This window comes from Lampetra fluviatilis, chromosome 46, assembly GCF_964198595.1.
Source record: "Lampetra fluviatilis chromosome 46, kcLamFluv1.1, whole genome shotgun sequence".
NCBI lineage: Eukaryota > Metazoa > Chordata > Hyperoartia > Petromyzontiformes > Petromyzontidae > Lampetra > Lampetra fluviatilis.
Genome location: NC_136320.1, coordinates 10,204,978 through 10,223,742, shown reverse-complemented (window position 1 = coordinate 10,223,742; position 18,765 = coordinate 10,204,978). Strand labels below are relative to the sequence as shown.

Genomic DNA, 18,765 nt, shown 5'->3' with positions numbered 1-18,765 from the left:
TTTGCCCCTGCAAAGCGTCCAATGAGTCGTCCATCCGTGGCAAGGGGTATGCGTCTGCCACGGATATCTTATTCAATCGGCGGAAATCTACACAAAACCTCGTCCCACCATCTTTTTTTTTAACCAGCACCACCGGCATGCCCCAAGGACTGTTGGACGGCGAAATAATATCAGCCGCCAACATATCGTCCACCGCCCCGCGCACTTGTTCCCTTTCAGCAGGGCTCATGCGATGCGGGTGCATACAAATCGGTCCCGCCGCACCGGTGTCAATATGGTGCGACAAGAGCGAGGTATGGCCGAGATCCAAATAGTTTTTACTGAAAACGTCAGCGTACTCTAAAAACAATGAATGCAAAGCGCTCCTTTGTGTGGTCGACAAAGACGTATTTTCCCCGCACAAATCCGCGATCCATCGATCCTGTGAACGATCGTATCGAGGTCCATCAGCGGCTATTTTAGTGGGTGGTTTACCCTCAAAGCTGGTGAAATCGGTAGTGGCGTGAGCCAATACCGATCCAGCCGGAACGACGACCCGGTTCGGGCTCCCATTCAACACTTGTATGAACGGGGCCTGACCTGGCCGAACGATAGTTTGAGCCGCTACCAGGGAAAAAGATTTAGCCACCGAATTCGATGGGGATAACAGCACACCCGTCGCAGCGTCCGCAGCATCCAAAGGCTTCCGGTAACGCAGCGGAATAAGCATTTGCAAGCCCGACGGCACCTCTACCGTGGCAGCAACAATCGCATTAACTGCGTTACCCGGGGGCGAACGGCCCAGCAGGGAAGGCAGGAACGACATCTTACGGCCCCCTGGCATTTCTAAGCAACCTTGGTCGACAAGTATCTTAACTGGCATGCGGCACAAGAAATCGGTGCCTAATAGGCATGGGACGGCCAGTGAGCGAGAAATCAACACTGGTCCCTCCGCGGTAATATTCCCGATAGCGATGCGCACATCAACTTGCCCGAAAATACCCATGCTACCCCCATTAGCAGCAACACACGCGTCATTAACCGGACGGATCCGTGACGTGGGAATAGACAGGAGATGAAAAATGACATCAGAAATGATGGTGGCAGACGCGCCTGTGTCCATCAAAATACGGACATCGATCCGATCGATGGTACCTCGTACCGTCGATGAACCCGACGTGGCAGCTACCACCGTACGGGCCAATTTTTTCCATTGTGTCGTAGAGTGTGGCATCGACACAGGTGTACAACAATTTCTGTCCAGAGCGCAAACATGTGTGCGAGTGGATGGGTGATGTGACAAGACCTGCCGGGTGTCTGATTTGTGCCGACTCGCGTCCGGTGGAGGAGGTGGAAGCCGACCCGACGGGAGCTGAGAAGGCAGAGGTCGGCAGCGGCAATCCCGGGCGAAATGGCCCCGTCGGCCACACTTGAAGCACGTGGCCGTCCTCGCCCGGCGGTCGCTCGTCCCGGGCCCTGCACGTGGTCGACCCATATCATCACGCTGGTCACACAGCCGGCGTCTCGGGACCCAGCGAGGAACAGCAGCCATCACCTCGTCATCGCCGGAGTCATTGGAACAGTGGACGACCCGCCGTGGAGACCACCCCAACGGTGGACCGTCTATTTGGGGATTCCCCGTCCATGCCGCCATCTGATCCCAGCGCTTCAGATTGAACTTAGCGTCCAAGCAGCGCGCCGCCCATCGCGACGTGAGTGGTTCGTGGCCGCATACCGGCAACGAGATGTTCAGTTCCTGGGATAGCTCAAGCATTCGGGAAAGGATGAGAAGATCCAGGAGATCAGCCGACGAGTCGGGGTAGGCGGCCATGGCCAAAGCTAACAGCGCCCCCCGGTAGGCCAAGGGCGATTCCTCTGATCCTCGACGACGTGACAAATTTTCTGGTAGCTGCCGTCGGCGGGTCGTAAAACTCCGCCATTTCTGTGAAAGCATCACGAAGCATCTTCTTCTTGGTCGCCGGGATGGATCGGAAGACCGCCAGGGAGACATCATCTAGCAGCGTGGGCAGCGCCTCCAGTGCCTCCGCCTCCGTCCATCAAACGGATCTAAAGGCCGACTCGAAGCGCCACGTGAAGGCACTCCAATCGCCCCGGCGATAAATTCCTTGATTTGAGGAAGGCGATGTCCGCGGTGAATGTCCGACGCCTCGAGCGTCTCCATTCCCGCTTCCCGCGTTCTTCGCGGCTCCGTCAAAATGGCATCTGGCGGCCGCGTGGCGACAGCCCCGCCCAAGATGGCGTCCGGCGGCCGCCTTGCAGCAGCCCCTCCCAAGATGGCGTCCGGCGGCTCCATCGCGGCCGCCCCGCCCAAGATGGAGGCCTCTCCCCGCGCGGCAGGAGCTATGGCGGACGTCGATTCGCGCTGAAAATCCTGGTCATCGGCACTCGGCTGAAACACAACGCGGCCGACCAAGGGCCGCTGAGGATGCGACCGCCGTCACCAGATTCAGCAAAATCGCGCGGAGCGACTCGATCTGCTCCGCCAGTAGCTGCCATCCCTCGTCCGCAGTCGAAGCCGTCGCTTCTCCAGCCTGTCAGCGATGAGCGGCGCAAAGGAGAGCAGCAGCCGGAGGCAGAGGACCCGCAGCTCCCAGCAGTTCGTCCTCGTCCGCCTCAACTTCTTCCTCCGACGGAGGGTCCGGTGGGTTCTTCTTCCTGAGGTGCTTGGACATCTTGAAGGATCGTCCAAACGGTCTCAGAAGATACTTCTGACACCAATGTAATAAATCTCGTTGAGACGACTTCTGGAATCCGTCTTTTGTTCAACTTATGTCACAGTTACTTCACGCTGCTGATAGGCAGTGTGAGAGGGACAGATAGACAGAGAGAGACGCACTGCCACGTGGCAACTCGGAGCCCTGCTCCCGCGTGGCCCCCTTCCTCTCTTCGTTCCCGTTCTGACCACGTGTCGTTCGTCTCCACCCCTATTTAATACCCGGGTCACGTGGTACGTTTCCGCCAATCCTCGTTAGCCTGCATCGAATCTTCCAGGCTCCCTCGTCAGCTCCCGGGACAACGCCCCTGACTCATCTCCCCATTGGCTGAGGCCAAAGCCAGCAGAACCAATCCTTATAGCTGTCACCTTTCCATCACGTCAGGGCCATGCCCCCAGGCTTCCCCCCATTGGCTGTAAACCAGGACCGGCAGAGCCAATCACCATGACGAGTTGTGATACGTCAGTGAGCTGGATATATCCTCATATTACATATGTAACGACTCACCTAGCCCAAAGCAATCTGATCCAATATCCCACTTTCTGGCGCACAGCACAAGGCTTTTTTGCTTTTCTCTTTGGTGGCATGAGGAATTATAGGTGTCCCAGCTATGTTCTCTGATGATGGACATAAGTAATGGGTGATTGCTATTAAATTTTTATAAACAATGTTTTTGTATGTCTTGTAGATAATCTCGTTCTGTACCGTCTCATATGTATGATCTACTCTATCATAACGTGCGTTTCTTCTGTGCCTTGGTTATATTGCCCATCTCATGATGTCTTGACCATCTCATCGGCACCGTCTTATTATCTTGACAACACGGTCCCCTCCTTTGCAGATGACAGTACATATCACGCATCATACTCATTAACATTACAAGATGAGTGTTATAGACATTTAGCTGCCCAACGTGCAATGGCTTTAACCATCAAAACCTGGTCCCGTTCAACTGGACAAACCCATTCGCTGGTAATATTATGTAAAAGGCTGGCAATTCCAGTTCTAACCATCATATGAACAATGATCTTCTTATCTAAGGTAAAAGTATTAATATGCTTGGCACAATAATCTGACCTGACATGTCATGAATCAGAATCATTTATTTGGACTGGAGGAATCAGGAATGGATAACCAAGGAGAACTCTTCTTATCCATGGCCCTATTACCCACGACTCCTATTATCCGCTATTAAACTGGATCAGTGCATGACTGTGCTGATGACGTCATGGCACCTACTTAAGTACCCACTAGAGCAGAGCTCTTGTTAGCGCTTGGCAATGCTGGATGTAATTTCCAGCAAAAATGAATTTAAAAAATCTGCTCGCGGTTAAAATATTTTGGTTTTGGTAAAAAAACTAATTGACTGGTACACGTGACAATTTGAGTTGATTGTCTGTCGGGTGCTGAAGGGTTAAGAACAAAAACTGGCATTATACCTACATGAGCTAACCTAAACGACACGAACAATTAATCATATTAGTTCGTATCAATTACGACTTTAACAGTGTTGTTTACTGCTAGCCACTTGGCATTTTGGGTCACTGTAGGTGTGCTCAGCAAACGTCATTTATAGAATATAAATATAACTTGCATTTACTGTCCCATATGTTCTCTCCATGCCATAAACATCGTCCCGTTAGTAAAGTCTGTTTATGATTTGCAAAAATTGTCAGCGTTATATTATAACAACACATAATTCACTGCAGGAAATGAGCATAAAATTGTTATTGAATCGATTGTCGTTACACAAGGCTAAAAAATAATGCCCCAGACATTACTCCGATGAGTCAAATAACAAAAATTGCGCTGACGCCATGGCTAGGCAGCACTCACTCAGCAAGGTTTGCGCATCCCCCTCTCGCCTTCAACCGACACATCCTCTCGTCTCTCACCATGGCTTTTGTCCTGTCCTTGCAATAAGCTCTCCCTCCTGCCACTCTTTGACATCGTTACTCTTTCCCTTTGTCTCATGTTCACCATTCACCTCTCTCTACACATCTCCAGAGGCCCCTTTAATATCTATGTTAACACAAACCTTTGAATATTGTCCATGAAAATGTGCTGATATTGTAATATACAAATGCACACGCAAAATAACAATGAGGTCTTAAACCAAAATTCAGAAATACTCCACACTGTTGAAGAGGAAGAGTCTCTTCTCTGTCACAGAATAAATTTGAAAAATTAAAAAAAGGATAAGTGATGCCACTACGGAAATGAGTCAGGCTACCCCATTGGTCAAGAGTTGCTGCTTTGTCACATGTGGACTTGCACGTATTCTTAACCCCTAAGAGGCCTACGCCGCTTGAAGGCTGCCCTTACACAGAGAAAACAAAATTAAAACTCACCACTCACTTATACTCATCTCGCTCATATATACACCTGACTCACTCAATAATCACCATTCCCACTTATACAATTGTAGTGACTGTACTTGTCACTGTATGGTGCTGGGCTTGCGAAGTCACGGCTGGTAACATTGTGATTACAAGCAGCCCGGGTTATGGGCTGCAGTACCAACTCTAGCGGTGGTTGGGTGAGCGCTGGTTAGCACGGAGGCACCGCGAGCAGTGTGCGGTGCCAGCTGCCAGTGAGAGAGTGAGAGGGAGTGTCAGCCAGCCAGGGTTACTCTGGGGCATGACACTCTGGCTGACCTGTTGTCACGTGACCGGACGATACTGGAAGGGGCAACCGGTGGACGGGGGCCGAGGGGCGGTCACGTGGTTATAAGGAGCTCTCGGGAACATTCGAGAAGGAGCTCCAGAATCCTGGAAGGTGAGCGGGGCTGAGGGCGGAGCCAGCCCCAGCCCAGGAGCACATAATGAGAGCTCTGTGAGGAGCTCAGGGTTCTTCAAGTGTTGGTGTTCGAAGATCCAAGTCGGGGAGAAGAAGCCTCTAACCACGCAGTCCAGGACCCCGCTTGTAGTCCGGACCAGGATAGCGAACCGTGTATAGTTCTACCATAGCGTGGCTAGATGAGAATTTGAGACCCGAACATAGGTTGTGTTATGTTACGTACTGTTATGTGAATAAATAGTGTTGCTCCCAAGATAGCATCTGCGACTCAGTTGGACTCACTACACAATCATATTAACTCACCACTTACCATACAAAAATTCACAATAACACTCACTCATCAAGTACACAAACACTTATCACTAATATATTACATCAAATATACCAATTGGGATTTACATGGGTATTATACTGTGACCGCATCTTAGACGCTGTACAATAACAGTGGGCATATTTATTTTCAAGAGGCAATACATTAAAAACATTGCGCCTAGACTAGATAACTGGCAGCATGGTTGTCTGGGGGAAGCGAGTTCCAAACTTTGGGGAGAAGCAAAGGAGAATGAGCGGTGTCCCACTGAGTGGAGATTGACTGGAGGGATCAACAGCAAGTGCACAGAGGAAGTTGAGATGAGAGGGGAGAGGGGTAGAGGCAGGCGTCGGTCCGCGGAAGATCTTGAAGATGATGAGGGCGACATTGAAATTGATCTGGGGCTGATTGGCATCAGACACGCTAACGCTTACCATCACTCTCACCAATATGACTCCGGGCCATCTTAATACGTGACAAATCACACTAACTCTCAACTCAAATTAACACTTGCATTCACCACTACAATTAACACTTCTTCCGTATGGCTGATGCAGATGCAGAGCAACAACGACAATTTCACATTCAGGTGGTCAAGCCAGACAACCGTGTCAGGAGCAGCGGAGTGTTTCGTGTGATGTCTCCTTCGTATTTGTGGATGGAGGCATTGCGTTATACGTTGTACGGTCTGTTCTGGATGACCACAGTCACACACTGGTGAGTTTTTAATGTTCTATTTGTGCATCAGTTATCCGCATCTGCCACGCTTTGTGTGGATGCGGTCTAGGGTGGACAATGGGCTTCGTGGAGGATCAAAATTAACACTCACACTTGTATTCATTGACACTGCACCCAAATGCTATGATCACAGTGCACACACTACCACTACAAAGATCCTGCAGAGCCATGAAGACTGTTGGAGCAAGTGCTGTTAAGCGAGGACCTATTAAGGCCAATACACAGTGGACGCAGGGGTGGTGTGGCCAGAACCATGGTCAACTTACTTTGTTTTCTCCAATGCTGGTGATCACACACCACACCAGGTACAGTAAAAAAAACGCTGACGAGCTAGATTTCGCATTTAGCCGTCGCCCTGCAGCAGTGCTTCTCAAACTTTCTCACTCCACGGCACTATACTCGAATTTGGGCTCTCAACATTCGCAATACACCAAACCAAAATTGTAACTGTGGGTTCAGGTGTGTTGGGTTGGAATGCATTGTAGCCATTACCGGAGGATGTCGTGTCACCGGGGAGCCAAAGGCGAGCTGAATATCAGCCAGGTGGTGAGCTGGAACTACTAACAATTACCCATGCTCTATAGTCCTCCATATATTAAGATGTTTTCAGACGATTAATGAGAGTTTAAATGTAGGAGAATATTAGAGCACTCGGTGAAAACCCACGTGTGCGATGGGGCAATAACTTTATCCCATACAGATAGAACACACTATATTCGTCCACACTTTGCTATACTTCTTTCTTCTGGCAAGCCAAGGTATGGCGGCTCCTCTTCGACACCGCCGGGAAGAGAGTTTTACGTTTCAGTGATCCACCAACCCCCGCTGCCTCCAGTGCTGGATTACAGGTCACTTGCATCGCCAACTCTGCCCGGCGAAGGCATTATTTTCACCCATTAAAGGTTATTCCCTTCAAATGTCTCAATATTAGCGTATGAGTATGTACAAAACACAATTTGCACCTGAAGGCAACAACAAACCAGAGACAGTGCCACACATGCCTGACTAAACCGCACACTTCACACTTGCTTTGGCCCCTGCATGTATAATCATATATATGGCAAGTGCAACACTACCTGGGGCCTGGGAGGACCTACATCGTAAAGAGACTGACAATAGTGCATACACCAATTATTTTTTGGTTTATCGAGTAAAATCGAAAAGCACTGCCCACACCGACACATTTACTACATATACACTAGCACGGGACTTTGCTTCATGGGTTTTCATCAATGAGCAGCTTGCAGGGCTCTTCAGCCAGCTGGATCAAGGGCTCTCCCATATTCGTTCGGCAAGCGGAGGCTTTACTGTCCTAGTTTAAAGTCATTCTTGAAAATGAGACTGCCTGGCTCTCTTGAGTTCTCACCCAGTTAAAACAAGTAAACTTCATTATCTTAAGGTTTGCTCAACCTAGGGAAGGCCCAGGACTGATACCATTCACCACTGATTTTAGTTGCGGCCAAGAATCGAACATCAAATCACTGGGTTCATAGTGCAATGTGTGAACCACCACGCCACCACTCCCCATTAATGTTACTCAAACGCTCACCAATATTATAACTCGTGCTAAACACAACACATGTCCGGTGCTCACTGAGCTGTATTGGCTTCCGTTCGCTGAACAAATCCATTATAAGGCCGCAATCATTATATACAAAGTCCTTTCCACAAATGAACCACAATGCCTTGCTGATCTTGTCAAGGAGCATAAACTATCACGCACACTCCGATCATCCTCTCAGAGGCTTTTGGCTAACCATCGAACAGAGACAATCACTACATCGTGCGCTTTCAGATGCGCTTCTGCAACCGCCTTGATTGCTCTCCCTTCCAATATGAGGAAGCCACTGGAGCTATGCCCTTTCAAATCTAGATAAAAAAATAACTTCTTTTGAAGTGCTTTTTGTGTTTAGTTTGCTGTCCTTCCACCGCACCCTCGATTAGCAGGGTGGGCTACATACGGTGCAAAAGAAGTTCAACATACAATAAAAAAAAGTGTCTTATTACTGAGCAATTGCTGCAAACTGCATCCTTGCTTTGTGGGTGATAGTGATAGGCCAGTTGGGCCTGAGGCCAAATAAATCTGGGGCAGGTGACTTCATTACATTGTTCAATTTTTGCGCTGGCCCAACCAAATCTGTATACCGGGTAATTCAGACAAAATACATCTCACAATCATTGAGGAACCAGAGACAAGCTGAATGTCAGCCAGGTGGTGAGCTGGCACTTCCAACAATTACCAAAACTATTCAGTCTTTTATATATGAAGATGTTTTCAGCCAATCAATAAGTGTTTAGATTTGAGAGAAAATCGGAGCACTCGGAGAAAATCCATACATGCAAGGTGCAACACTCAATCCCATACGGATGGAATAAATTACAGGCTGTCCTCGACTTATGCATACCCGACTTACGAACACCCACATCCATGAAATATATTTATATTTAACATCGACTTCAAACGCAAACTCGCACTCGCAAACTGAACCACAGAACTATTTTGTTCAGTGAAGCGATCCTCCGTGAGATGTAATCAGTCAGCCTCGCATTGGCAGTAAGTGTTGGGTGTGTGTGCACGGCACGTGTGTGTTTGAAAGTTTGCGTGTGAAAGTTTGCGTGTGAAAGTGAGTGTGTGGGTGGGAGCATTAGTGTAGCAGTTAGCATGCTGCGCTATGAACCCGGCCTCCCGAGTTAAATTCCCGCTCGAGTTCAATGGATTGTAAGAAGGCCAGCCTGAATGTTTCTAACCGGTGCAGATGTTCCATTAGAGGGGTCCACGTTTCACAAGCATAGAGAAGGAAGCAGATGACTGTGGCCGAGAAGACCCAAAGCTTCGTGCGGAGCAACAGACCAGGTAGCTTCCACACAGCATTAGGCAGCCGATGAAAAGATAATGCAGCCCCCGAGCTGATCATAAGCAATCGTATCCTGATGACGATTGCTTGTGTTGCGATCAAAACATCGTACTTTTTTGTTATTTTCTTTGAACCTATCTACGTGACTTTACAGAAAGACCCAAGAATATGAATTCCTGCAGTAACGAAAGCTTTAAGTCAAGACAAAAACACACTCGCACACACTAGCACACATACACACACACAGATACACACATAGTACATAGAGTAAATAACTTATGAAATACACTTAAAATGAAGAAAACTAGCAATATAAACATGGGAATAAAAGCTACTTCTAAGCATAGAAAACAAACAATTACATAACCCTACAAAAAATTCCATTTACCTTAATCCTAGTGAAGCTTAGGCTCGGTGAAGGCAGTGTTTTGGTGGAGCAAGGCATAAGGTGGGGCTTAGCGCTCGCTCCACGGTATACATCCGCAACCTCACCACACTGAACTATTTGTGCTTATGTAACTCACGCAAACATTTCCGCATATTGATTTTTTTTACGTGATTTATGAGAGCATTTTCGTAAAATATGATTTCCGCAAGTCGGGTCTTCTGTAACCCGGGGACTGCCTGTATTGTGTTCTGACTTACGAACCGTTTGACTTACGAACGGGTCTCAGAAACTAAACTCGTTTAAAAGTCGAGGACTGCCCATATATTAGTCCACACGTTGCTGTACTGCCTTCTCCTGGCAAGCCAAGGGTATGGCTCCTCAATGCCCACGGGAAGAGATATTTACTTTTGTGCGATCTTCCAAGTCTCGCTGCCTCCACAGTGCTAGATTACAGGTCACATGCATAACGACCACCGCCCGGTTATGGCATTATATTCACCAAGCCTAGATTTAATGATTCCCTTTGAATGTATGTCTCACCATTAGTGTATGACTAGATGCAAAACTCAATTTTAACAAGTCATTGTCGTTATTCTGCAATTATGATGGTTCTTCCTTTTCTCACAGTTTGTTGGCTCTCTGCACAAGAAGTCAGAGCCATTGCACCTGAAGGCGACAATTAACCAAAATAGTGCCACGTGGTGTAGAGACACATGCCTGGCCAGACCACACACTTCACACTTGCATTGGCCCCTGCATGTCTTCTACGTATGGCAGCTGCCAATGCCTGAGGCATAGGAGTATCTACATTGTAAAGTGACTGACAACAGTGCATACACCAAGTGCTTTTTAGGCTTATAGAGTTAAATCGACAACACACCGACACATTTAATGAGTGGCAGGCACTAGTGGCAGGCACTAATACCTGGCTTGAACACAAGGCAGTTACAGGAAAGGACCTCTGGTATCTAAGATCACAGGCCCAAAGGTTCAAAATGTCAAGCTGTCAACAACAAAGAGCACTATTAAAGATAGAATATATAACGTGTTTCTTGAATTGAGCAAGGTTATTATTGTAAGAGCTTGGGGAAAAGAGACTATGGGAAGGAATTTCAAAGTGAAGCAATGCGAAGGAAGAAGCAGAAAGAGAAGTGTTTTAAACTTCAATATGGTCCGAGTGAATGGGTGAACAGGTGAGTGGATGCATCAGCGAGTGTGTTTTTGTAACCTGCAGTGTTGGTGGTTGAACACAACGTGGATGAGACGAAACAGTCAGCATCTTAATGAACCAAGTCCTCAATATGAAGTTCAGGGGAACACGAACCACGGTAGTGTCAACTGGTTGGTGAGCTGAGGATGATGAATCCAACAGAGATGACCGAGAAGCTCGAGAGCCAACCACACAAAGGAGCCGTGTGCAATGGGAACAAGACAATGCTTGCATTTGATACAAGAAAGCAGCTGCGTGTGGTTCATGCTGATCAACGGTGGTGAATGACTCCTGTGCAAAAAGTCAGATTCAGAATGAGTCAAACTGTGTCTCTCTGCTCTGTGATATATGATTCTTGCGGTCCTTAGTCTTGTGATTCGAAACAAGAATCAATGCCTTTTTTTATTACAAAAACCCACCAAATTGAATGTTGAGTCATGTCTGCTTCTTTTTACTGACAGGCATGAATACACACCGCATGGGCGGCAGGGTGCGGCACAACAAGAACCACATGGGTGGATTCCCAACCCAGATCCTTTTCTGTGGAATTTGTATTTTATCCCCATAATGCGCATGGGTTTTGTCCGAGTTCTCTCGTTTCCTTCTGTAACTAAAAACAAGATTAAATATTACTTGGTATTGGCAGAATATTCCAATGCTGAAACACTATCTGCAACTTACTCAATTGGGAAAACTTGGCAGGACCCTCCTGAAAAGGTCTTGACTCGGTGAAACTTTACTGGGTAAACGTGTTTCAAAATGAATACAGTACTAGGCTCAGTTATGTAAAAAAATGGTGCTCTCTTGTGATGTCGGTGGTTAGCCTGACATTATGAACATTCCTCCCAGAAGAAAATATGATGTAATCGAATTTTAACCCAGGAGCTCAGCAATGCTGGATGAAGGTTTGAACGCAGCAATTGCGAGCAGTGAGCCTCTGTGCCTCCAAATACAATGCACTGGCAACTACAACACCGCTGTCTATACCCACACCATATAACACAGTTGCTTAGTGTTAAGCTTTCCTTTTAAGTTCTCAATGCCATCGTTCATGAATGCAAAAATAATACAATAACAGATTCCGATGCTCCTTTTAACAGCCCCAGGCCCAGCTTATACAAGTAGGGTGGCAGTGCTATGCTAACACTCCCTAGACCAGAGAGAAGCGTAAGTAGCCGTCACATGAATTTACTGCGAGAGCGTTAAAATAAATCACTTCATTGCATTTAAAATGCAGTGTGAGATTAAGCGCAAATTATAAATTTAATGCACCATTACAATGAGACTCCTAATAAATTAATTATTCTACTTTGTGATAGGGGCAGCACCTCCAGTGACTGCAGAGCTCACGTGAATGCCACACATGATGCAAACATAATTGATTCTGACGCACGTATCATGCACAAGCTTCTGAACTGAATTAAATAAATGCAACTTTATACGCCTTGAATTGTGACTTATGGTCAAACTTTAATAAACATGGAGAAAATGTTGGAGAGTTATCGAAAATCCTAGAATAGCTTGTGCAAAATAAGCAGAGAAGGGAAATGGCGAATGGTGGGAATAATGAACCTATGAAATTAAACAAGAAGTAATTAATTCCATTTTCAGAGGTGATGAACCATGGTATGCCTCCTGAATAGTGCGCACAGAGATGTCATTAGAAGCCACATTTACAGCGGCAAGCTTTATAGCTGATGATAAATATGAACTGCATTATGGTCATGCCAATCAAAAGCATTCTATGGGTGGGTTGGTCATGGTGTCGTACAATTCTTTTCTATATTTTTTTTTATTGCTGCTCTAATAGGAATTTTGGTCGTCATGAAACCACCCCTACCGACTGTACTCACCCACCACCACCACCCACTGTTGGAGATACACTCCCACCTCTTCCACAACCCTCACCACCACCTCAACCAGCCCAACACTGTGTCCAGAGGAAGGGTGGGGCCTGATCAGGAAGAGGTGGGAGCCTAAAAAGAGAGAAGGGGCAAAGCCTGAAGAAACCCAACTAAGTGACCTTCAATTAAACCAGGCCCCAAAAAAAATACAAACCTGCAAATCTCAAAAAATTACAGAGACTTAACAAAAAAAGACGAGTCTGCATATCTAAGTGTTTCAACTATGAACTTTCCTGTTGATCAAATAAGTGCAGCAGGTGGCAAAAGTGTATTGCCACAGATGCAGCCACAGAGAAACCAGTACATATAGATTTTCTTGAAAACAAATTATCTTAGGCAGCAAAGTCAAGAAATAAACCCCCATTATACGACTGGTTCTCAGAATAATTAATCCCACGGAAATATAGCTCCGAGCAATCTGCTACGGCAGAACACGGGAACCCTTGTGGCATCTCATCCACGTGGTGACCGGTCACAGCCTTTAGCTGTTAGACACTCTCATAAAAACAAGCGAGTTTCAGCGGGCTCAGGTTATTTTCTATTAAAGTAAAAACAACAGCATTCACAATCCCTCACTTTCAATCCCCCACCCTCTGCGGCGTGTGCTGTGTCTGCTAAATGAACAACATGCCATACATTTTAAACATTCGTTTTTTCGGTGCCATAATTGTTACTTACTCCTTATAACTTAAGACTATAATTATTACAATATATTGTATTTTGTGCATCACGCTTCAGCCAAATTTAGGATGTTTGGTTCAAAACCGCTTCTAAGAACGAGTCTTCATATCGGGCACAACTAGCTTCAACAAAAAATGCAAGGGCCAGTGCTTCAGGCTGTAATGGACAGATAGAACATAAAAAGCAAACAACTGAGTTGAACACTGCGTGCGCATTGAACTGCGTGCAGAATTGCTTGTGAATGTTATACCCATCCTCATGCTCTGTTAGTTCACTCTCTTCACATCTATTTTACGTTTACCTTACAAATAAAAACTGCTTCACCCACGTTATAAAATCTCTGCTACCTGCCACAATCAGCAAACCTCAGCTTTCCATGTGAGTTTCAAGATAAATGTTAGTGACTTAGATTACATTAAGTTGTCAATATTCAGTTATTGAGTGTTGCTTAAATGTCTTAGGTTGTAATAAGATGTAACAAAAAAATATGTGGTAAATATTAATTAGAAACAGTATGCCAGACATCCCCCGTAACGAGATGATTTACTGTGTGTAACATGACACGACCTCTGTGACAGAAGTAGATAGCGTAAGCAATGTACAGACAAGGGGCAGGCGCATGTGCAGTACAGAGACAGGCATTAGATTACAGAGGTGTGGACTCGAGTCATGTGACTTGGACTCGAGTCAGACTCGAGTCATGAATTTGATGACTTGCGACTCGACTTGGACTTGCATAACAATGACTTTGTCCCACCTCTGTTAGATTATCGCCTATGGCCGCATGGTGGCCGACTGCACGAGCAACCCGCGAAAGTCGGGCGTCAACACTGCTATGATTCCAGTATCTAGCAGACAGGAGGAGCTGCGCTGGCACCAATTGCATTGGCCGCGATGGCCTCTTGGCCAAACTAGAGCCACTCCCCTGTGATGTTCAGTTCTTTCAGTTATGAAGGTGACACTATGAACTTTCACACCTTCTCTTTGTAATTCACAATGGGATACTTACACAGGCACGTGCTCAAAGGCATCTTCAAATTCGTCGTGCTGGGAACACACAGACACACAGCTATCGTTAGTCGAGCAAAAACTAACTACCACAACTGTAAAGCGCAAAGCACAAACAACAATATTTTGTATGCACAGCACAGTATCCAGGAAAACACAATAATAATTTGCAGCCATTTGTTAATCCATTGCTGGATGAAGGTCTCCCCATGCGGTATAGTTAAATATGACCATACTTCTCCAAACTATGACCAATATGAGGTTTGACCGTACTTCCCCACGTTGGCCAGTGTGGGTTCGTGAAAGGAGGGCCGTGGTTCATTGAAAAGTTAACTTAATCACTATCCAACTGCTCAAAAACATTATTGTATATATTATACTAAAATGGACATTGCCAAATAAACTTGACATGTTTCACTAATTTTCAGATTAGTCATATGTTAAAGCCCATTGAAAAAAAAAGCAAATGTACAGTACTTCTGGTCAGGAATATATGGTTGACTGACAGTCAAAGTCACGTAGAAGGGAAATAATAAAAATAAAACATAATAAAATAATTCTCACGACGTTTCGGCCACAACGCAAGCAGCCGTCCTCAGGTGAAGAACAGGTCTGTTGGAAAGATAGCGTCTGAATGAAACACCACCAGGCTTGGAGCGTATATTTAAGCTGGGTTGGAGGGGGAAGAGCGCCTTAACAAAAGAATTTGCATATCGAGAGGAATTTAGCATATTTATGGGAAATGCAGACATGGGATTAGTCATTACTTGTGGAATGCGTAAGAGGTGGGCGGGGGGTTTCAAAGTCATAATATGCCCGTGCATTATGGAGGATTAGCAGCATCAAAGGGAGGGATTAGGGTTAGCATTAATAAAGGGAAGGAATGTTAATAGTATGGAGCTGCAGTAACTAAACCACCACGTAAAAAAACTAAAGCATAAACTACATCAGTATCATCAATATACTAAATATACTCTCCAATAAGCTGAGCGACTAACAGTCAGTAATACATTACAATTATATATCGCAAAAATATAATATGCTTCCAGCTAAACTTTTTTTTCTCTTACATCACACGGGTCTACCCTGTACTATGTACTGCCATAGACAAACCCAACATTAAATTATATACTGTATTACTATACACCACCCTATACCTTAGACCAGGGGTGGGCAAACTTTTTGACTCGCGGGCCACAATGGGTTCTAAAATTTGACAGAGGGGCCGGGCCAGGAACAGATGGATGGAGTGTTTGTGTGAACTAATATAAATGACATGTAAAAATCATTACATGAAAGGATTTGGCCTTTAACAGGTAGCAAAGCATTTATTTGCAAAGCAATTTAACAAATTGCACGAACATGAACAATACAAAAACATGTCGTAAATGTGACTGATCAAACATCATGAAAACATCTGAGGCCTGCGCCAAACCAATTACCTCACTTGAACTTCTTTATTATCTACATTAACAGGTTAGAGCAGCCACGCAGGATGTGTGTCGGAGATTTGGCTCCAACCTTGCTGCAGCAACACATCATCACTTTCAGTTTCAGTGGGAACAGTGTTGTTGATCTCCCATTTTTGCCAGTGCAACCAAGTCTGGAGTTATTTTGGTTGTGGAAATTCTCAGGATAGATCTGAGGTACTGATCCATTAACTTTGATCTGTGACGGGCTTTGTTGGCGTTCATGACGCTGAATGTCTGCTCACACACATAAGTCGAGCCAAACAAAGTATCTTCTGTGCAGTCCTCCGGAGGTTTGGAAACGTGGCTCTGTTAAGTGAAGCATAAAAGTCATTCAGTTTAACTTCTCCTTTAGGACGGAGTCAGACTGAAGATCTATCAGTTCCAACTGCAGCTCCTGTGGTGCTGTTTCAGGGTCTTGTGACAGGGGACAGGACACCAGCTGAAGTGATTGTTCAATGTTTTCGAAATCAGAGAACCTACGGCAGAATTCTCCGCGCAGGTCCTCAAGCGATTTGCTGTATTTTTTTCCGTTTCGCGGTGGCTCTTCCTGCATGGCAAGTGTGGGAAAATGAGCCAAAGATTTGTTCGCAATTTGTCTGGAGAACAAAGTGAGCTTGAATTTGAAGGCTTTCACATGTTTGTACATGTCGTGAACAAACTGATATTTCCCCTGCAGTTTCACATTCAGCTCATTCATGTGTAATGCGGGCGTAAACGACCTTCCGGATGTGACGTCATGGGGGGAGGAGTTACGTCACGTGGGGAGAGGGTTCAGGTCTATAAGGGGAGAAACCGGAAGAGGAAGGGGAGTGATTGGAGACTGGGAAAGAGTGAGGCCACGCAGGGCGGAGGGTGAGTGAGTGGCGAGATCGCCACATACACAGAGAACGAGGTTCGGCACCGTCGGCCAACGGTGACCGACCCCAGCAGGAGCAGCGGCGGGGCTGCAAGGGGAGTTCGGCAGCGGGAGTCTGCACAAAGAGTTCAGCAGCGGGTCTGCAAGGAGAGGGAGGAGGCTACGAGAGCGACAGCAGCCTGGGGCTGCACGCAGCGGGTCTCTAGAGGAGTGCCGTGAGGGAAAGCAAAAAAAACCCAAATAAAGGACACGGAGTCAGAGAGAAGCGTCCGAGTTCTTTATTACACATGTGTGAAAATATGTCCACAGCAAACGCAAAGTCACTAAGCCAGTTCTTGTCGCTTAGCTCAGGGAATTCGTCAGATTTCCCCATCAACTCCAAAAATGCGATGATGTCCTCTTTCAGCTCCCACACTCGTTGTAACTCTTTCCCCAAACTTAACCAGCGGACACGAGAGTGGTACAGCAAGTCCTGATGATCCGCATCAGTTTCCTCCAGGAACGTAATAAACTGACGGTGCTGAAGTCCCCTTGCTCGTATAAAGTTCACAAGTTTTACGACTGGACTCACGACATGATTAAGCTGCAATACAGACTTACACAGGGATTCCGGATAGATGATGCAGTGAAAAAAAATAAGATCCTGGACAGGGTTTTCCTCTTTCACTTTATCCTGGATTCTTTTCAGCAGCCCCACATTTTTTCCAGTTAAATTTGGCGATCCATCCGTTGTGACATTGACAAGTTTACTCCAAGGTAGCGTCATTCTTTCGATGACAGCAGATACCTGGTTATACAAGTCCTCTCCCCGCGTTGTTCCTTTCAGGGACTCCATGGTCAAAAACTCCTCTGTTATCGCAAAACTGTCGTCAATGCCTCGGATAAAAATGAGGAGCTGAGCAGTGTCTTTTACGTCCGTACTTTCATCTAGTGCTAGTGAATATAATTCAAAGGAATCAGACTTTTTGTTTAATTGACTGGCTATATTTTTATCAATCACTTCCACACGGCGAGTCACAGTCCTGCGTGATAACTGACTTTTTCAAATTTGCTTTTGATCTCCGGACACAAGATGTCTGCTGTCTGTACCATGCATTCTTTTGCAAACTTGCCTTCGGAGAAATTGGTAATGAGTGGTAATCTTGGTGAGAAGAAGATTATAAAGAAAATTTAAATCGAAGTGAAGAAGGAAATTATTGAAAATTTAGTATAATTAATGATTTTTCAAACTTTAATTATGTTTTCTGTGCTTAAAACTCTTTAAAAAAACTATGGGGTCTAGAACGGACTCGTGAAATTCGGAGAGAATTCGGAGTTAAGTTTTGTTTGTTTTGTTGAATTACACAAAGCGTAACAGTTATGTATATAACTTTTGTTATATAAAATTCCTAGTAAGATATTAATTTTGTGAGTGTAGTCATACCCCTCCCCCTCATTCAAGCCGTAATTCAGAGAGCGAAAGCGCCGAGTACATAAATCGGTAACATAAGAACCCGTTAATCTCTTCTCGCATCATTCATACGATGATGCGGTGAAATAAAAGTTCATACGATATTACGGTGAATGCTTCCAAAAACAATACTGTACCCAAATATTACTGTTAACTTACTTTCAATAGAAACATGAATTGCTCATACGAATATTCTCTCTCTCTCAGAATCGACCGATTGATGTAGCAGACGAAACAATCATCTTGTTGAACGGTTCTCAACCTTGATGTGGCAATGTTAGTTTTCTCTGTTGTTCGAGGTGCGCCATCTATTTGGGAAATGGGGGCATTACAGGAGGAAGGTAACATTTTATTTAATAATAATATTTGGACAAGTTCGG

General features: G+C 45.7%; 1 protein-coding gene across 1 annotated transcript in view; it reads right to left on the bottom strand.

Moving 5' to 3' along the window:
* Positions 1-18,765, bottom strand: part of LOC144947767 (tetratricopeptide repeat protein 39B-like) — a 112,607-nt gene that overhangs the window by 63,675 nt on the left and 30,167 nt on the right. Inside the window, exon 2 of the mRNA XM_078877128.1 lies at positions 14,609-14,646. Coding sequence (XP_078733254.1) covers positions 14,609-14,646 — 38 coding nt within the window. The remainder of the gene's footprint in view (positions 1-14,608; positions 14,647-18,765) is intronic.